Source organism: Parasteatoda tepidariorum, chromosome 2 (assembly GCF_982258835.1).
Source record: "Parasteatoda tepidariorum strain Cologne lab strain chromosome 2, Ptep-v5.0, whole genome shotgun sequence".
Lineage (NCBI taxonomy): Eukaryota > Metazoa > Arthropoda > Arachnida > Araneae > Theridiidae > Parasteatoda > Parasteatoda tepidariorum.
In genome coordinates, this window is record NC_141756.1 from 116,472,010 (window position 1) to 116,494,864 (window position 22,855).

Genomic DNA, 22,855 nt, shown 5'->3' on the forward strand with positions numbered 1-22,855 from the left:
GATTTTCAAGGATTTTTTTTTTTCATTGTTGAATTCGAGTACAATCCCGAGGTAAACTATAAGTTTAGAATTTCTATGTAGAATTTTGTACTTACACTTATAACACAGTTTTTTTTTTTTCTCATTTAAATCAATAAGTGCAGGCACAATCCAAAAGGTCTAATGTTTCAAAATATGAAAGGTAATTTTTTTTAATATTAAATTCATTATTTTTGAATTGCACTTATTATGAAGAAAACAATCTATCACCTAAAAAAGTACCTCGCATGTTCCATAGATAGTAAAATACGAAGTGTACTAAAGTTATGCCAAAATCAAAAATTTTTACATGAAAATGTTTGCAACTTTACAGCTGTATTGTATCATTCGATTAAGTGTAAAAGATTAATAATGTCTTGCTTACTTTGACAGCTGAGCTACCCATAAGGTCATAGCCCCCTTAAAATGGATTTTTTGAAAATAAATTAATAAAAATTAAGAAAAACTATGATTTTTCAAAATGTTAGGATTATTTTTTAGTTCTAATTTAATAAAATAAAGTAAAATTTTATTTAATATTATTTATTTTAATTTTAAATACGCTTTCTTAAATGAAAAGATACATAAATCCTTTTATATTTGAATAAATAAAAAATATACGAGAAAAATATTAAATCTAAGGTCCCCCCAAAATTTGAATGGCCTCGGGCCCTGCAGATGAGTAAATAGGTGGAAGTACAAATCTGTACATTAAATACTTATAACTTTTAAGCCTGGAGATTCTCATTCGTTTGGGCGTGAAAAAATACATCAGAAACAATACCTCGCTTGCCTGTCTAGGAAAAAAAAAATTTATCATTATTTTCGAAGAAAAAGTCTGATTTTAACACTAATGGGAAAAAAAATTCAAAATTCAACAATCTCACTGTACAAACAGTACCAAATCAACAAAGCAAAATGAACTGTCTGTGATAATTTGTGTTGTAATTTCCTTAAATTATCTTTTCATTTTAAGACTGAGAAAATTAGAATTTTTTTTTTTTGGTTTATTAAAAATTATCAAATTATATTTATTTTAAATGTAGAATAACTTAGGATAATTAGTAATTTATCTATTTAAACGTAGTACATTTACCAAATATATACCAAAGTATATTTATTTTAAACGTAGTGTAACTTTACTGTAAAAGAAACCCAGCAACATCCCATTCGAGAGGTTCTACCAATGTCTCAATGTGCATTAGGATGCCTTGCATTATTAAAGTCCACATGCACTAATTCAATTCGACTACATTTTACCTGCAACAACCACCAAGTTGAAAAGAAGTCCTCGGTAGGGTAATCCATAATAATACGCAGTCCAGTTTAAATATTATGGACCCATATTATTCAAACCGGGCCACGTATTAAATTACAGAATACTAATGTATTATACCAGAGGAAAATATTATAGGCTACTATGTATATATAAAATAGTGTGCTGAATACCTTTTAAATGAGGAAATTCGAGCTTAATTTACTGTATTACCAGGGATGAGAGGAGTCAAAAAGTGAAAATCCAAGAAAATATATATTCAAAATCCAAAAATTTGACAAAAAAGTGCGATTTTTAAACTTTTAAATCATGTGATTATAAATCCCAATGGTTAATTTTAAAATTGTATGAATATGCATCACACGCATGATTTTAAATTGAGAGAATAAATCATGATGCGTAATTTTTAGATCACGTAAATACGAATCACGATGCATAATTTTTAAATTGCGCGTGAACATGAATCCCCATGTCTAATTTTTAAAGCAAGCATCAATACGAATATCGATGTTTGATATTACAACCGTAAATACGAATCACGACATTGGACTTAAAGCTCGCGTGAATACGAATCGCTACATAAGCTTTTAAAAGCGCGTAAATACAAATCGCGATATTGGATTTTTAAATCTCGTAAATAAGAATCATAATGTACGATAGTTAAATAGCGTACATGAATCACAATGCGCAACTTTTAATTCAAGTAAATACGAAAATAGATGATTGATATTAAAATCGCGTGAATAAGAATCGAGATATTTGCGGAGTCTGGATTAGGGATTTCTAAAAGGCTTGTTTGTATTGTTTTTGTATAGACATAATAAATAAAAATTTACAAGATTGAGCAAATAATATTTTCACCGCAAATCCACCTCTTTTTTTTCCGTTTGCTTTCACGCCAAAAAACAGGAAGCAGCAACGTCTGAATTACGAAAATACGAGCTATCAGGCGACGGATAAAAATACGGAAGATCTTATTTTCTGTGCGTAAAATTGGAGAAAATACCTAAAATAAGTAAAAGGTAGAAGAGTTTGCAGCTAGGACGTAGTTTGAATTTTCTGTTTATCTTTGAAAATCGTAAATAAATATAATTGTTTTACTTCAACGACTGAATTTTGACAAAAAAAAAGCGGGATATTTATAAAAAAATAAATAAACCGAAACTTTTAGAGAATCGGAGTTTTTGATATTAAAAAAAAAAAAGCTGTAATTCTAGAGATAAAAGCGAAAATCCTCTAAAAAGCGGAAAAATCTCATCCCTGATTATAAAGATCAACCAGTTTTATTTCCCCTTAAGATTCAAACTGGAACAGGTATTATATTACATGGTACTAATGCACCTAACCAGAGGAATGTATTATTATAGGCCCACGATGTGTGTATTTATATAATGGTGTGTTCAACAGAGTTAAAATGGGGAAATTCGAGCTTAATATAGTGTATTACTGCTTATCTCGCTTAATATTCAAACTGGACCTTGCAGCATTATATTACATGATACTAATGAACCCCACCAAGGGAAATTATTGTAGGCCCTATTCATACTCACTATTGGACTCCACTTGCTGCACTCCCCAACCCCCGAAATTGCTTTTGCAGTTTCTTTCAGATTGCTTCCTAATTGGAGTTCACTTTTTGAACACTCATATATTCTAGTCTAGCGTCAGATGAAAAAAAAAAAAAAAAAATTTGGGTGATTTTTATTGGTATAATGCACCCACCTTTTGAGTGAAGTACAATAATAATAATAACAAGAAATACATATATGACCCAATCGGTTGGTTTCTAAGAATTGTTCGCTTCACATCCTCCATTTCTTCACAATTGATGCCTCAGTTTGTTTTGGCTTTTCCTTAACTAAATAAGAAAAGATCTAAAAATGTGTAATCCTGTACATTTATGCACTCATGTTCACTTGCTGGATATTAGTTTTTTGTTACCAATGCGAAAAAGAAATTTCATTGATTTTTAACAATATATGCATGGGTTTTTTATATAAAATATATGGCACTAGGAAGAAAAAAAAGGTAAATATGACTCGTGAAAATAAATTTTGGGGCGAGTACTATTTTCACCGGCAAAAACACAACAATTAATTTAAAAAAGCATCCTAACATTAATTGAAATGATAGGTATATCCAAAACTATTATACTCTGCATCTTCCTATTTATAGAGTTTAAATTTAAACAAACGAGTAAAGAAAAAGTGGAAGCAATAAAATAGCTGGAAAAAAAGGAAATATTTTTTTCTGCAGAATTATATTGTAAAGATACTTTTCTTGTTCATAGGGAAGGAAAGAAACACTAGTGACTTTTCTGTTCTCATTTCAGAATAAAAAAAATTCGCCAATGACTGGCTTGCTTCAGCTGGAGTTTTAAATTGATAAAATAAAATTAAATAACAAAATCACAGAAGTTTAATTCACTCTAGAAATTATGTTTTTTCTTTTATTTTTTGAAAGAACACCATAATTTTTAAAGAACATGATGAAAACAGTTTATATTTTAATAAAATATGAATGTGAGTGGGGATTTTGTTACTAATTCAGATAATCGAAGCACCATAAAATTGGGGGAGGGAAATTCCATTTTAAAAATTAGATTTTTCGGCTACCTAAATAGATTTTTTTTAAAAAAATAGTTAAAATCCTGACAAATTTTGTTCAATACCGAAATTCATGACTTTCCAGGTTCGCAAATATCCTGTTACTAACAAAATTCTTAGAATTTTTTAAAAAAATAGATTGATTCCCAGAAATTAAGCTCCCTAGATCACGGGTTTCCCTTTTTATAGATACGATAAAGGTTAAAAAGAAAGAAAGAAAGAAAAAAAAGAGTATTTTATATGTACATTTATTTCAATGATGATTAGACATATACATAGTATAAAGCTCTTGCACTCATAAATATCAATATTAAAGAGCCGACAGAAATCCTGGACTGGAACCTTAACAAACTGCTTCCCATCAGCTTAAGACTGATTAAAAAACAATAGGTATTTGGCCAGTATCTTTTAAACCTAACATTCTTCCGACAGCTGTTCTTCCATGTAAAGTTTGATTTCTAAAGTGCTTTTCAGTAATAAAGATTTCTTTCTTTTTTTTTTTTTAAAGGATGAAAAGTCACAATAAAATCTCAGAGACATTTCTTTTTATTTGTTTGTGCTTTATAATCATCTAGGCTGTACATTATTGTCCACTCATTTTCCTTTTTTTTTTTTTGTACAGTTACAATATGGAAATGAGGTTTTTTTTTCTAGTCTCAACTAAAAATTTTGTTTGTTTTATTTTAAACACATGATGCACCACATCAGGTAAATGGTGTGTAAATATCTACAATGCCTGATGCAATGTGTTGTTTTAACAGCTGTACAAAGATGAAACATTCACAAGCATTTTACATGCATGCTCTTTTTGAAATTGCTAACAGATTTTTTTGTAACGTGACTTTATATAAACAATGACATTCTCTATTAAATTCAGAGTCCTAAGTATGACTCCCCAGGAGGCATCTAATGAATCACAAAACAGAAATAAAATTTTCTTCACTTAAATAAATATTGCCAATGCACCAATCCCAAGCAAGTCCTTTTCAACAAATATTTGCACTATCTGACCATAGCTGATTTTTGAAACTGGTATTTTAAGAAGTGACATATAAATTATTACGTTGAGCCATCCTCTGCATTAGGAGATGGCACCACTTTCTCCCCACTGCTGTTGCTACTCGTCACATTGAGGGAGTCCTCCGCATCTTCCTGCGAGCATTCGAATAGAACATCGGCAATAATGGATGCTACGCCTTGATCTAATATTTGTGACATGACCAGTGCCAGCAGCCTTTGTTGGTGTTGTAAAAACAATGTTCGGTTGCTGGGTACCCTTGCGAGGCATCGGAGAGTGCCAGCAGCTCGCCTTACCATGTCCAGAGTGGTACCCATAAGCTCAGGATTCTCCCTGAGGGCATTAATCCCTTGTGCATTGGCCACCTGCAATGCACTTTGTTCCGCTTGTTCCACAAATGTTATGAGAAGAGGTATGCAAGTGCCCTGCAGTGCTATTGCCCTAGCCATACTGCTGTCAGCTTGTGACAAATTGGACAGAAGGACTACAGAGAACTCCCGCAACACTTGATCTTCGTTCCTACTCAACCATTTCGACAAGAGCGAGAAGAACCTGTCGATCCTTTCCCAGGGGGGTGTGGCCATCATGAGGTCGACATTGCTTTCTAGAACTGAAAGTTTGCTCAGAGCTTCCAGAGAGAGACGTTGAGGTGAGAGGACGGAGTGCGATGGCTGGGTGGGGAGTGGGTCTTGGGCATACGAAGAAGGACAAGTGACCCAATGCATAAGGCCATCTAAAATGGGAAAACTAATTTCTTCAGGGAAAGGAGCCAAGTCCAACTGACCCGCAATATTGGCTAGGGTGACTAGCGTATTTTCACGAATAATATGTAACATGTCCCACCACCATTCATGTTCAGTGTTCAGGCTGCTGCAGGAATCTGCAACAGAAGAGTTTTCACCTTCTTCTTCGCGGTCGTAGTGTCGCTGAGGAGGCTTGCGTGGAGAATGAACGTGGTGCAGTAGCAGAAGCCTGCCGAGCACAAGTAAGAAACCAGAATGTTTAGACATTTCAGTGTCATTTCCAGGCACAAATGACAAGTTCCTTAAGATGGATGACACACAAATGCACCTGCGCACGAGAGAATCTTGGGAATCACCTATTATACACAAAGATGGCTCATCTCTATTGTAAGATTCCTCCTCCAAGTCTTCTACAGCCCTCCGCTTCCTGCTAGGGGAAACCGGTCTTATTTTTGGAAAGCTATTGTCCGGATTGTCACAATTTTTATTTTTAGAAGAGTCTTTTGGGGGCGTAGATTCTTTGTCAATCACAGAATGAACGTTATCATTACATTTTGAGTCATTTGCCTCCGAAGGTGTAATTATACACGGGCTGCTCTCGTCCTCCTCAGTATCAGATCCACATTCTTTTTTACTATGTACAACACTTTCCCTTTGTTCTGTTTTGGCATCCTTACATTTATCTTTTAAAATTCTTACAAATCTCACACGTTTTTCAATATTTTCAAAATGTGTCTGTATATAACCGGTATATTCCCCTCCCCCATGTTGCCAATGGCTGCTTCCACTTATGAAACCCTCGTGCACATCCCACTTTTTATGAGGATCAAACAGAAACAGAGCCTCCTCTTCTTGAGTCCTTACAATTTTTTTGCAACGTGTTCTAAAAGTATAATTCGTCGTGTTTAAAATAGATGTTTTGTCATTACATAGAGTGTCTGATAAGGGTATGTCGTTCGATTCGACGTCCGACAGTTCGCTGTCTAACTCGTACCATTTCTTTTTTCGTTCCTTTTTCACTCCTTCGCCTGGATTCAGCATAAAGCCTACTTCCATGTCACCAACTAAATCAAATATTAGATTCAGGCACCTCCTGTAATGGTCCATTAGAACTTCTAGGAGCCCTTGCAGATGGTTGAGTCCAAAGTAAAGGACGGTGGCATCGTCATGAACCAAAATGGTGAGGACATCCAAGGCCCAGGTACTCTCTCCAAGTAACCCAGATTTGAGAGCCATCATAATTCTCCACGCATCAATGGGAATTATATCTTTGGAGAGGACCCGACGACGTTTTGTGATGAGAGGAGTTACAGCTTCCACAGTGTCGGGAGGAAATATGACTTCTTTTCGTTGAGACTGACTGGAATATTGCGGTGGAGGTCCAACGCCATGAGGTTGCTGGGGAAAGAAAAAAAAAAAGATAATTGTAATTAGAAGATAAAATGAAAAACTTCTGCCAACACAAATTTTCAATTAAAACACTTCCGTATCGACTCTTGCCAACCCTTTTGTCACCATTGAAACAGTCGATAATCATTGATTTTTTTAATTTTCTACAAGAAAATGAGCTCAACTCAAAAATCCTGAAAATTCTTGAGTAAAATCATTCATGACCCATTTCAAAAAAATTATGTCTTTATAAATTTAAACCATAGCTATTTTCAAAACATGAAATTCTAAAGAAATTATATGCAGCATAATATAAATGAATAATTACTTATAAGTTTACTGTCATCTCACATTTATTAATCTATCAGAAAAAAATATTTACAAATAAAAGAGATGCCAAGTATAAATTTTAGTTCTAATATTTTTAAATAAAATATTCAAGAATTTTTATACATAAATGTTCTTGACTACCATTTAACAGGACTTGACTAGAGTTAAAGCTTAAAGTGCTGTGAATTCACATGTCAAATTGATTGTATGACAATTGATTGTATTAAAATAAACAATTATCATATAATCAATTTTAGGTGATATAATAATAAATAGTCTAATAATAATAGTATTAATGAGTATTAGACTAATTATTATTATGAGAATTGCTTATATTAAAATTGATGTGGCAAGATGGACTTTTTGATATTTACAGTAACAAACAAAAACCTAAAGGCAGCTTGAAGCCACCTAAATGAGTATCAACTAGTATCGAAAGACGACTGAATAGTTACTAACATAAAAGTTGATAATTTTCTGGATTTTTTTTTTTAAAAGTTCAAATTACTACAGTATTCATTCCAAATGGCAGTGCCGTAGCGAGCTTAACTCGCGCCCGGGGCACAATACCTTTTTAGCGCCCCCCCCCCCATTCGAAAACCATCTAATATAAGTAAAATATACTCGCAAAGTAATAAATAAATAAAGTCATAGGCTTAAGCTAGGCATTAAATTTGAGACAAAAAATGTAGTTGAGAAAACAAGACTAGATTTTGAAATGTATATGATCATCTAGAATTAGTTCAAAAGATACCTATTATTTATTTTACATATTTATAAAGAAATATTTTAAAAACACGCAGTTTTAAAACAATAAAAAAGTAAATTTTTATTATCTCTAAGGAGATACATATATTTAATAATATGATTATAATGCATTAATAAAACTAATTACTATGTATAAATTTTCCGCTTTTGATGAAGCAAATTTATCAATAATATCATCAAAGTTGATCATTTCAAATTTTTTCATACCCTATTCACTGAATAATAGAATCGTCGAGTAGATGTAGTAAGCAATCTTATTTGTTTTATTACTAACCAAGAATGCCTTGAACTTGAAAGGTAGCAACACAGTGAAATATACACTATAATTTATGCTAACATTAAACTTACAACATTTAATAACATTTCATTTTTATTCTAAGCAGAGCGCGATGACAATGACGCAAAACTGAAAAATACAGGCACAAAATAACTTAAACGTTAATATTTCGGGTATTTACCTAACTTGTAGCGGAATTCCACAACCTGTCGCAAGTGTCACGGATATGTACAGTCACGGAAAAAAGTATCCGGAAAGTAACAAATAAAGAATCATTTATTTTTTGAAACAGATAATTCTCAGGTACACAACAAATACGGCGCTTTTGTCCTTTCCTAGAAACAGCAAAACGCTGTATTTGTTGTGTGTCTGAGAAGTATCTATATTAAAAAATAGACAATCTTTTAGTTGTTATTTTCAGGATACTTTTTTCCGTGACTGTACATATAAGTACATTAGAGTGCTATTGTTATCGTTTTAAAATAACAGGCGTAAGCTACATTGCGTTTATAGAAACAAAAATAAATAGTGTTCTGAAAGAAAGAATGTTTGTACTTTGTACACTGTACAAACATACAAACACTTTGTGCACTGATGTTTGTACTTTGTACACTGCAAATATTTGGAGATAATATATGTAACCACACAGCGTAGATGCCATAAGGAAGTGCTGACAGACACAGGTCGAGTCAGCCCAGTGGAAAAGACGTGTCATTTCTATTATGAATATATTATTACAGTTTGATTAGTGTTCCTTTTTATTTACGAATTAACATTTATTATATTTCACCGGCACTAAATTTAAAATATATTTTCCAGAAATAAATTATAATAAAAATAAAAATTATCCAATAATTTTTTTTGTTTTGCTGACCATTTGGCGCCCATTTGTGTGTAGCGCCCGGGGCATGATGCCCCCCCTTGCTCCCCCCTCGCTACGCCACTGCCAAATGGTTCAAAATATAAGAAAATTTTAGGAGAATGTTTAATTATATCAACATTACTGCATTAATTATGATCAAATTTATTTCTATTTTTAAAAAAAAGAATCATTTCCTGTTATCATGTTAAATAGAAATATCATGGTATCAAGACTTAGTGCAAACAAGCATTTTTTAAATACAGTCAACCTCGCTTAATGGAATACCATTGGTTCCAGCCAAATCTATGCTATTAAGCAGGTTATTCGATTAAAAGGGGAATGCAATATTCAATCTCAAATTCTGAATTTTCAAGAAATTTTACTTTTTGATGGTTTAGTATCGCGATTTGATTAAATAAACTCACTTATATGATCAATAAATAATTATAATTAAAACTTTCTTCCTTGGTATCGTAAAAAAATGTCATTTGAAGTTACATAAAAATAAATCAATGTAGGAACTAAAATATTATTTAAACCTATCTGAAAAATTCTATAATTGAAGACTTTTTTTATACCGGTTTAATTTTTCAATTTATCAGGATTAGATATTCCCTTTTTGTTTCTACAAAAATTTTCATAACTTGTGCGTATTCTTTTCAAACACATGCAGAATTTTTTTTCTTCTAATCTTTGCAACTTGAGAAATTCCTAATTAATGCGCTATTTTAGTTGGGGATTTCTTTGAAATTTATTGTTTCTAAGATTCATTGTTTTTTTTTCGATAAATTTAAATCATTCTTTTTCGCGCTCAACTCAAAATTATTCACTGGATTAAGCCGTTATTCCACTTAAGAAAAAGACACTCTTTACACTAGTGTATTAGGTTTTTAAAACTTTTTCTTATCAAAGCTAATAGTGCATCAAGAGAGGACCACAAGTCTTGACCTAAAAACAAGTGCATCAAGAGGGGACCACAAGTCTTGACCTAAAAACAAATCACTCTATCCATTTTTTACATACTAAATGATGTGTGAGTGAAGTAAATCAAAGTGGGGTAAAACCCCCTTCGTTTACTTCAATGTATAACTGGCAGCAAGATTTGATTAATTTTTCAACTTCATCCCAAGCACCTACTATAATAAGAAGTCCCTATTGAAATGACCACCTATTGTAACCATATCTTAACTGAAAAAGGGAAATTCTATATTAGCTGGTGAAATATTTCTCTAAAATTGAAAATTTTTTTTCCATTTCAGTACCACTTCTTTATGCAATTAAGCGGGGGCAAAAAACAACAAATAACCGTTTAAACGGAGAAGTTCAACATTAGTTTAATGTAAAATGATTTGGTTCCATTAAATTATATTCGTATAAGCGGGTTATTCGATTATCCGAGGGGCGATTAAGTGGGGACGACTGTATTAAAAACAGTATTTAAACAATAAAAAATTTAAAGCATTTGATACAATACAAGCTGAACAAAAAAGGCCTTCATTCAAATAAATTAAATAAAACCAGTTATAAATGGAAAAATAAGTTTGTACAATCCTAGAAAAAGCCTAAAATACAACACTATTTACTGATGAAATGTAATCACACCTATCTTATGCAATCAAAATGTTGATTGAATAAATCAATAGCAAATAAAAAAGAACTATCTAGTTAATTATTTAATAACAGTGTTTCATTATGTAGCATTTGAAAAGTTTGATTAAAAATATTTCAGATCAGTGGCACTCATTAAAAGAAAAAGTTAGCATTCAAAAGTAGGAAAAAATTCAAAACATTTCAAGAACTGAAAATGTACAGATATATATTATATAAATGAATGAATATAGATTATATATATTTAAATGAATCATTTTGTTGTCTGTTTTTACTTGACTGATTCTTTTTGACAAGAAATCTGTTAGAATAAAATTTCTGTTTTACTATAAGGGAAGAACTTGTTAGGAAATATGGACAAAACAAAGTTATGTTTCTTATTTAAAAAAATTAAGGCAAATTTTTTTTTTTCCCTAATCAGTGCAGTAAAGTCATTATTTTAGAGTATACAGAAGTTTGCTTTCAAATACATATACAAAAGAGTAAAAGATGTTTATAACCCAAATCTTGAAACGAAAGCCTTTTTGTTTCATAGAGGTAGATACTTTATTTACGTCGTACTAGAGCTGCACAATGAGCTATTGGTGATGGTGTGAGCCGAGGACATGCCATCGTAATTTTTTGATCTTCTGCAGAGGGATGGCACCCCTGCTTTGGTAGCCCAAAGATCTGCACACAAAGTCAGGCATTTTACGGTGTAACAGTTTAACAAGGACCGATACCATGCACCCTCGTTCGTGTGCAGGCTGATTAATGTGGTCATCCCCCCGCTTACTGACTGCAGTCAGTGATGCTTGATTTCGGTGTTCAACTGGAAAACGTGCCTTTATATGATAAATCCACAATGGGACTTGTGTTTCATAGAATATTGCATTATATAGATCATTTTACATATTTTTAAATTTACCTACAAAACATGGCAATATTAGTCTGAAACAAATCTTAAACAATCGATTTCTAAATAATAAATGTGCATTTGGTATTTATCATTTACAAAAACAAAAAATAGAGCATTTGATATAATGAGAAAAAAAAAATTTCAATTTTGGTTTGTTAAACTTTTGAAAAAGTGGCATTTTAACAAATAATAAAAATCAATAACAAAAAGTTAATTTTTTAAACTCCTTAGCCGCAATTTTCATTGTTTACATCCATAAACTTCTTGTGGTTATGCGGTGTTGCGTTAGATGGATTTTCTACATAACATTTACATGCAATAAAATATTATAGAATACCTGTATTTTATTAGGAGGAAAGCCCCGCGACATCATTTTTGGTCCCATTGGAGGACCCATATGATGTGGATAAGGCTCTGTTTGGGGACCACTAAAACGTGACCAACCTCTAGGTTGAGGAGCCTCTCCATGTCTTGACATGTCCCAATTGTCGCGCTGACCAGGGGAATACTGATTCTGACTTGATGAGTAGGGTCGATTATCCCGAGGCCAACCTAAATAAATACAAAACAATTACTTCAAGATAACAAATATATTGAGTAGTAGTTTACATTACAACAGCAAGGAACATTACAACAGCAGGACATAAGAGTGCTCTCGCCTCCCATAAGACAACCCAGGTTCAAATGCCAGCGGTGGTTGCTAATAAGAATTTTGCTCCTCGTTTGCACTGACCACAGTTCAAACGAGACACACAAAGAAATACAAGGTCCGGCTATTAATTTCCAGGACTCATAGAATAACTCAGAAGAAAATAAAATTAAACGCATAGCCATTTAATATTATTCGAAGTAATCCCCATCAGCCGTAATGCACGCCTGTGCTCGGCTGTACAAATTTCGGAAAGAAGTTTTAAAGTCCTCTTTCGGAATGCTCTTTAATAGTGATGTTACAGTCTTCTTGATGGCTTCGACATCTTGAAATCTTGTCCTCTTCAGAGAATTTTTCAGCTTAGGAAACAGTCTGCGGGTGCTAGGTCTGTAGAGTATGGTGGATGCTGCATCTTAACGACACCATGCTGGGTTAAAAATAGCCTCACAGGCAACGCAATGTGTGGAAGCGAATTTTTTCAATTGCTTCCGGCGTGCGTAACGACTGCGGCCAACCTGTCAGTGGATCATCTTCCACGCTTTCGCGCTGTCCCGAAAGCTTTTAAACCATTCAAAAGTTCTTGAGCGACATAATGCTTCCTCGCCGAAAACTTGTTTTAACAATTTGTAGGTTTCCGCAGCTGTCTTGCCCAATTTTATGTTTATTCTATGTTTATGCTTGCCAACATTTAATGTTTATTCTTGCTCCATTTTCACTTCGACAACACGAATTTAAGAGCTATGTTTTAATGCGCCTTTCTACGAGAACCACTTACTTCAGCATGGTGCCGATTGCACTGCACATGCGCAAGAAAACACTCTTCAATATGCAATCATTAGCGCAATCTTCCGGCTTTTCGTTCTCCTACAGTTACGTCAGTCCTGGAAATTAATAGCCGGACCTTGTATAAACAGACCACATAAAAATATAAACAGATCACAGATTAGAATCCCCTTTCTGGCAGGGTAACTGTTGAAGGTTTTTGTCTTTTCTTCTCTATGTAACGCAAACACACAGTTAGATTTTCTTATTTATTTACTTAAAATAATAAAGTTGTATTGACTAATACTCAAATGGGCTTAATAAATGTAAAAGTAAATGTCAGTTTTTTTTAATATTTATTAATACTTACTTTCTCGAAAATAAAATCGACTAAAGATTTATTGGTTTATAAATATTACTCGCTATCTAACAAATTATCAAACAAACAATTATTAAAAGAATTTTAAGGGGGAAAAAATACTATATTTTATAGCACAATTGTTAAATTATTGAAAAGTATCAAGACATTGCTTAACTTTTCATTTAATAATAAAAAAGTTTTTTTAATTGTGGTGGCCCGCTAAGAAACTTTGTTTTAATTTTCGCAAAAAAAAAAAAGGCTATGTCTTAATTTTTTTAAATTAATAATTTTTTTAATTAAATACGACTGAATATTTATTGGTTTAAAAATAATCAAATTCTACCATTATTATACTTACATGCATGAAATAAATTTTTTAAAAAAAAACTAACTTGGTGTAGCAAAGTATTAATTACTTAAATACAAAATACCCCTATTAAATTTATTGTTTATAATGAAAAACAATGATTAAAAAAAATCAATGAAGAATCCTTCTTATTATTCATAATTTCTTTTCATTAATAGATTTTAGTTAAAAACAAAAATTTAAGATAACAGCGATTACGCATAGATTGCAAAGTAACAGTAGGTTTACTAAAACTAATTGACAAGAAACGTTAAATTCAGATTGACAAAAAAAAAGGAAAAAAAACTATACGAAATAATGCTCAACGATTACTAATTCAGGATGCATAATCAAATTATTCAACAAAAATAACCACCTTTAAGCACTTTTTAAAAACGCAATGAATCCTGTAATTAGCAAAAGTATCACTAAAAACAATTTACAAGGAACGTTAAATCCCAGCGAAACAAAATGCACGTTGATCACAGAAAAACGTAATGAAGGCTTCTTGAGCACAGCCTCCATTAAACGCAAGTCAATCTTTGCAGATTTCATAATTAACATAAAGGCTAAGCTGATTAATAAGACTAAAAATATCAGACAGATAAGAAATGGTTGGAGTCTTTTCAAGGTAATGAGCCTAAAAAAATATATCAAATCGATTAAAAGCTACTGAAGGGCAGGTGTGTTTAAAATGGATGACATGTTTGAAGAAAAAGCTGAATTTTTTAATCAGCCCGCTAAGATCTGTGGTGACTCAATAGATAGAGCGCTCGTCTTTTGATGAGAATTAAACCTGTACTATACTTTCATGACAATTTATTAATTAAAATATATTAAATCTGTTATAAGATTTTGAAATGACAGTAAGAAGATTTATACTTTTGTAAGTCTTAATGATTTTTATACTGGCTAAAAGAACAAAAAGAGGATGGAAAAGATAAAAATTATTTCTGACCTTGTTGAGGAGGACCAGGAGCCTGAGGTGGAACACCATGTGTTGGACGATAAGGATATTGACCACGATCTACAAAATGCAAAAAATTTAATTTCGGCCTTATCTTTTGGGTTGTGACAATCTTTATAAATAACAAGACTGAACAAGGAAAAATGAAAACCCTTACTTCAATAATGAAAGTTTAAAAAATATAATAATTGTATACATGATTTAAAATATACATTTTTAGATAATTAAAAAATGATGATTAGTAATGATTATATTTTGTTTGAATATTTTATTTAAAAGTTTTCCTTAAACCTCAACCAAAAAACTAAATATTTCCTTTAAATTTGAAATTAGGCTCTATACTATTTATAATTTTGGAAAAAAAATAAATTAGTAGACGATCTCTTAATTCAATTTTTAAGAGGTCTTTGATGATTTTATTCCTCATTTCATCAACAAATCTTATTATACATGGTTTTACTCTCTTCGCTAAAATTGCACATAAGTAGAGAACCTCTTACTTAATATTTTTCAAAGTTTGCAATTGTAAAATGGTAGATTGATATACAATCAAACCTGATTTTGCTTTTTTTTTTTTTTTTTTTGGAATATAGGTTAATCTAATAGGTTAATCTAATCTGAACATAACTGACAACGATATATATAAAAAAAAGTCGGTTTTATCGGCCATTTAGTTCTTTGACCTGCATTTCATAAGCTATTTACTTTACATAAGTATTGAATTCTATAATCACATCATTTAATTGTTGAATGTGCAAGAATTTCCATGCAAATAAATGAAAGGCGCAAGTAGTATATTTAGAATTGCCACTCAAATTAGGGGGGGGGGGAGTTAACTGTGTAAATGTGTGATAACTAATGCTAGTTTCAATTGCTGGAAAAAACTTGGAGAAATAAAGGACAGTTCGACATACATAAAAAGATAATACAGCAAATGAAATAGTATATAGCTGAACTATCTATAAATAATCCCTAATTTGCACTTTGAGAGGTCAACATTTTGTAAGAGAAGAAATAAAAATTCCCTGTATTTTCCCAGTTTATAAGGAAAAATTCAAAATTCCCTGTATTTTCCAGGTTTTTCCTCTCCTCCCTGTGGATATTGCAAAGAAAATCTGCGGAAAAAAATCCTTATGTTTTTCCTGTACATACAGATATATTAAGAGTAAACACAATAATTACAGTGCTCTTGTGTGAGCTACATTGGGCTAACTATATTCAGGGATGAGAGTAGTCAGAAAGTAAAAAAGAGGAAATCCAAAAAAACAAAAAAGAAAGAAAAAAAAAAATTATATATATATATATATATATATATATATATATATATATATATATATATATATATATATATATATATATATATACACACACACACACAAAATTAATATATATACACACACAAAATTTGAAAAAAAAGTTCGATTTTTAAACATGTAAACCATGTGAATATAAATCCCGATATGAGACTTTTAAATCACGTATATATGAAACTCTACATCGAATTTAAAAAATGCGAAAATACAAATCATGATTTTTTAATTTTTTGATCATGATGCATAACTTTTAAATCGCGCGATATTACAACCACAAAAACGAATCACGATATTGCATTTTAAGCTCACGTGAATACGAATTGCTACATAGGGCTTTAAAAGCTCGTAAATACAAATCGCGATATTGATTTTTTAAATCTCGTAAGTAAGAATCGCACTGTACAATATTTAAATCGCCTGAATAAGAATCGCAACGTTCAACTTTTAAATCAGGTAAATACGAAAATCGAGATTTGATAATAAAATCGCGATTTTAAAAATGCATAAATACAAAACACGATATTGGATTTTTAAATGTCGTAAAAAAGAATCATAATATACGATATTTAAATAGCGTAAATAAGAATCGCAATGTGCAACTTTTAAATCAGGTAAATACGAAAATCGATGATTGATATTAAAATCGCGTGAATAAAAATCGAGATCTGAATTACGAAAATAAGAGCTATCCAGCCGACGGATAAAAAATACGGAAAATCTTATTTTCTGTGCGTGAAATCGGAGAAAATAGCTAAAATAAGTAAAAATGCGGAAGGGTTAGCAGCAAGGGCGTAGATTGAATTTTCTGTTTATCTTTGAAAATCGTAAATAAATATAATTATTTTACTTCAATGACTGAATTTTTAAAAAAAACGGGATATTTATTTAAAAAAACGAAACTTTTAGAGAATCGGAGTTTTTGATAAAAAGGCTGAAATTCGAGAGACAAAAAAAATCTCATCCTTGTTTAAAGGTCAACCAGTTTTATCCCAAAGAAATTATTTTTAGAGAAACCTCAGAGGGAGGAAAAGGGGCTTCAACAATTTTTCTCCGCGGAAAATTAAATTCCTCATAAAACATTTTAACTTGTGCAAAAAATAAATTTCAGCGGAAATTAGCGGGGAAAATGGAAAAATCTGAAAAAAAGCGGAAATCCGCGAATCCGGGGAAGAATCTCATCCCTGTATATTTATTAGTTTCAATTGCTGGAAAAACTTAAAGAAAAAAAAAAGGAGCAACTGAACATACTTTAATAGTTCTGCAGCAAATGAAATAGTTTAGTATAGCTGAAACATCATGCTTAAATATTCCACGGATTACACTTTTGAGTGGTCACCATTGTTTAAAAGACAAAAATAAGATGCAAAATTCCCTGCATTATCCTTATTATTTTAGGTGACTAAAATTCCCTGTATTTTCCAGGTTTTCCATAGTCTCCCTGTGGAGTGGCAACAAATACTTACATATAAACATAAACCCACAAAACATCCGGAGTTTAAAAAAACTGATTTGAAAATATTCTTTCATAAAGGGAAAATAATATCACTAGCAGTGGTTTAAGAAACACAAGTTTGCAATACAGCAAGCAGAGAAAAAAGTCACTGTCATTTCAAGAAATTATAAATTATACCCTTACTACAAATGTAACAGTTAATATACCTCAAGCTAATCATCATGTTTAAAGTTTTTAATTCCATCGAATCTGAGGTTTTCTAAAGTGGATCAGAAAAACAAGATTTTTGATTTCCTTCATATTTTACAAGCTCAAATTGCATTTACATTTATTTCTTAGCAAATATGAAACCTATTTGTTCTTTCACTGTTTACAACTTTAACTTGGTGACTATTTATGCAAAAATATATAAAGTAAAAGATATTTCAATAGTATGATTTTTGGAAACAAAAGTTCACATATATAAGAAATAGCGTAATCAAGAAATAATGTGCATGATTAGAAAAAAAGAAATATTTCACTAAATTATAATTCTTTACCTATTTAACAATAAAAAGCAAATATGTAAAATACATACACATTACGACCATTGCACAATTTATTTGAATACAGCAACAGATATAGGGACTTATACAGTCCTTGGTCATATTATTAGATGCACTATTCTACGTAAAATTATAATTATCAGGTGATGCTATACAGCTGTATATTTTTTACTCGGATGAAACCAGTTTGCATTTGCTTATGCTCCTGTATCAATAGGTTAACATAGTATAATGCAATACATTAATAATAAATACAAATTGGAAGTATATAAAAAATCTCCTGCATAAAAACCCATTGCATCTATGTTAAATATAAAAGCATTGCCTATAAACTTGCGCAAATCATGCAATCATTAAAAAACTACAGTGCGTCTAATAATTTGTTCTCATTATTATAATATACCAATATAATGCCGAATATAATAAATATTCTATATTTATAGAATATATCGTCTAATTTACCCCATCATGAAATTTATATTACATATCGTCTCATTTAACCCATTGATACACTAACGTAAACAAGTTTAAAGTCTCGAAAAAACATTAAAGCTGTATAGTATCACACCTGATAATTAATATTTTAACATAGAAGTGTCGAATAATTTAGTCAGGGACTGTATACATAATATAATATTCATCCAACATTTATTTTAAAATAATTATCATGATATATATTAAGCACAGTTTTTTGTATGTTAAAAGATTAGACTAAAATAAACCATCCCCACAATTTGGAAAAACGATTGATTTAGACAGCTGATCAGTCAATTAATTCACCTCTTCTCTTATGGACTAGGAAGAATATTTTGAAGTTTTTGGTTTTAACTGTGTAATTGCTTCGAGACTAAAAAGCAGAGGGGGGAGATGCCTTTTCTGCAGGGTTCGTGATTTTTTTGATTTTCTTTAAAAAAATCGAAAAAATCAGATTATTTTGATTTAAATCGGATTTTTTTTATTTAAATCAGATTTTTTTTATTTCATTTCAAAAACACTATAAGAGCTTTAATTTATGATTAAAAAAACCTTATAAATGTTTAATCAAAATTAAATTAATATTAAAACTATATTATAACAATATTTTAGAAGCTCTAACTTGCTAAAATAATTTTTCATTATAATGCATAGCGACCATTTTGATACAAGGGCATGATTGAAATTAAAAGACAAGATAAAATAGATAATTTAACGAATACTACTTTAACTAGTAACACAAAGTTTCAATTAGCACACCATAATTTTAATTTAAAATTGTGATCTCTTTTTTTTTCCCTCATGATTTATAAAATGGGAAAATAAATGCAACAGATTGTGTTTATAAATGTTGTCATTCATCAAAAAATAAATATTCAATCTATAAATTTTTATGTTAAAATATTCATTTTTAATCCTACATCAAAATACACAAGTTAAGCTAAAAAACATTTAAAAAAAATCTATGTACTCATTGGAATTTTTTTCACAAAAGAAAATCTGATAATTTCAAAGATACCGTAAACATATTACAAGAAGAAAAAAAAATACCAGTTAATAAACCCTACTGCTTCAAATAGACTTTGTAAGGGAAGAATGACACTATATCGGGAAAAAATATCTGAACTCAACTTCTTTTTTTTTCTTTCTATTTTTGGCATATTAAGGTAATTTCTTTTTAATATTACCTCGAGCTTTAGAAACATAGAAATTTCCATCAATAAACTATAATGTAGATTTGAATTCCATGCTTTTTTAATCAAAAGGTAGAATTTTAATTAACATTTGCTTTTTTTTCTTTTTGAAAAGAAATCATGTTTATTTACTTTCTACAGCTATGCAAGTCTATATTAAGACAGCATTAAATATTTACTTTAATCTGTACTTTCAATGTTAAGAATCAAAAGATTTTTAAACATGTAATTTCAAATGTGTTTAACACACACCAAGAAAGAAAGTAATTTCACTAACTAAAATTAATTAATGCAGCAATTTATTTAAAATAAATTTTAAAACTAAGAAAAGAAAATAATAAAAGTATCAATATTTAAAGCACTGTTTTTTAACTTTTAAAATCAATATAATATATATATATATAAATTAGTTGATTTAAATCAATGATTTTTTTAAAAAAATCATTTGATTTTAATCATGATTTAAATCAACGAACCCTGCTTTTCTGTTTAAATATTTCAATACAAAGAAATAAAGAGTTACTTTAAACTTTCAGTTATTGCATTTTAATAAGTGCAAAAAAACAGTTTCAATATTTGCAAACCAAATTAGTGTGAGCTAATATTTTGTTTAATACAAATTTTGTTAATTATGAAAGGGAGATTTAAATAATGAACATATGAAATTGTTAAAAAAAAAATTGTGTTAATGGTACGTTAATCCATATTGCAGATATAGATTTCATGTGATATGTCCATTTGTGTTCTTTCAATGATTAAAAGAATCATATCTGCGTTCTCATTACAATCTTAAATTAAATACTTATATTCTCTCCTCGTGAACATATGTACTAAAATGCTTAATGTGTGCATAATAACTGAGTATATAATTTTACACTACTTCTAGAAATTTTTTCTATTAACTTAAAATCAATTCATGAAAATCAATTCATGTGATTATTTTCGAATTTAAAATCAATTGCCTAACTAATTTTTCATTTGGGTGCTATGCTTTATAAAAAAGTTTTTATTATTACGCTATTTGTTTTACACTTCGAAATTAGAAAAATGACTAAAATAGTCAATTTTTGAACTATTTTTCTTATTTATAACTTTGGTAACAATCAAGCTATAATTTTTTTTGGTAGGTTCATCTTGTTCCTATATTTAGCATGCATGTTAGAATACAAAGAAATTGGGGAAAAAAATCTTAAAATTTTATTTTTATATAACCCCCTCAAAAAAGGGAATGTTGGGTGAGTTTATTCTTAAAACCAGGGTTTCAGGAAAGTGTTACTATGAAACAATATATAATTCATTAATCCAACCCTAAAAGCCCAAATATTCAACTTTTTGAGATATTACAGGAACTGTACAATTTATGAATCAGGAAGAATCATTATTCCAGGATATTTCTCGATTAAAAATGCACCAATATTTATTATTTTTACCAGAATAAGGAGCCGCAGATTGTTGCTGCTGTGGATAGGGTCCCATGTGATACTGATCTTGGCCGTGAGGTTTCGAGTACTCGTTGTGGCGTTTTTGGCCCACAGAATACATATCACGTTGATACATGTTTCCAGGTAAGTTGCTGGGCGGCGCAACTTTGTTTGGAGGCGGCATGCTTTGACCATACATTCCTTGTTGAGAGGGTGGATAATTCTAAGAAAGAAAAGAGCATTGAATTATAAGATGATGAAAATTCTAATGACAGGGTAAGGATGCCAACCTAAAGTGGTGTTTTTAAGGATACTCTTTTCCACAGCGATATCAATATATGTATATATTCAAATAAAATTAAAAAGTTAATGATTGAATCAAGAAATCATTTATGAATTTAATGATGGTTACTGCGTGTACACAAAATTATGGTTGTTTTCTAATCGAAATATGTTATGACCCATGTGTCCATAAGCACATTAATAAACAACCCGTGTACTAAAATCCATGTGAACCCTATAAATCACTAAGGTAAACTTGGTCTGACCCCTGTGGCAGAATTTTTTGGGGCTTTCTGAGACAAACCTCTCTAGCACTAATATCTTTCTGCAAGATGCCTTTAATAATAACAAATATACTTGTTACTAACTAAATTTAAAGTTAGAAAAACATTGTGTTTACAAAAAAACTATTTGAATAAAATAAAATTGTATTTAATTAAAAATTGAATATGTAATTTTTTCTTTATTCTAATATCATGGGCGAGATTCTCACATTTTACTAAACAAGAAAACACACTAATTATTTCCTTTTTCGCATTTCGTAAATCATCACATCAAAAAAAAAAAGTAATAAAAATCACGCAATCTGTACAAGTGACTACCGGAAAAAGATTGACGACGAAATTACACAAATTAAATATACCGTGTGGATTAATGAGAATATTGGCGAGAAACAATCGTGTCAAATAATGATTTCTTGAATACTCGAATTTAATTTCATGTGCCGTAATAATATCGGTATACTTCAAAAATTCAGGAGACTATATATAATAACTGAGCAATGAAAGACATAGGGATTTTAAAAAAATAATCAAAAATTCACAGCAATAACTGCTTTACGATTGAAATACCTCATGGATTAACGAGAATATCTGCACAAAATGAGTGTGTCAAAGAATGATTTCTGGAAGAAAAAAAATCTTTCAACATTTCTGCAGAAATTAAATTTTTTATTTCATTATTATATATTTTTCATTCTTCTCAAATAAGAATAGAAAAATCACAAACATTTCTTTCCCCTCCGATGTGCAAAAAAGGCATTTTTTAATTACAATTTTAGAGATAAAAAATTTCTGCAGAAAACCAAAATTCTTAACTACTTCTAAATAACTAAATTCTTTACTTCCTAAAAGAAAATTCTTTTGGCAAGAACGCTGTAATAATCTGCGGCAAAGTAGTCGCGATTCTGTCGGGGGGAGGGGGTGTCTGACAGTCTCAGGAAAGTTTCCCACACCCCAGTGATCTAAAGGGTTCAAATGGAATTTAAAATGTAAGAAGGCAGAAGGTTAAATAGTG

The 22,855-nt window shown here is 30.6% G+C and overlaps 1 protein-coding gene across 4 annotated transcripts in view; it reads right to left on the reverse strand.

Moving 5' to 3' along the window:
• Positions 1-4,132: 4,132 nt before the first annotated feature.
• Positions 4,133-22,855, reverse strand: part of LOC107455734 (trithorax group protein osa) — a 139,306-nt gene continuing 120,583 nt past the window's right edge. For all 4 annotated transcript variants that reach the window (XM_087158145.1, XM_087158144.1, XM_087158147.1 and 1 more), the window contains 4 exons: positions 21,287-21,500; positions 14,870-14,938; positions 12,131-12,345; positions 4,133-7,059 (listed from right to left, as the gene is read on the reverse strand). In XM_087158145.1, coding sequence (XP_087014271.1) covers positions 4,960-7,059; positions 12,131-12,345; positions 14,870-14,938; positions 21,287-21,500 — 2,598 coding nt within the window. In that variant the 3' untranslated portion in view covers positions 4,133-4,959. The remainder of the gene's footprint in view (positions 7,060-12,130; positions 12,346-14,869; positions 14,939-21,286; positions 21,501-22,855) is intronic.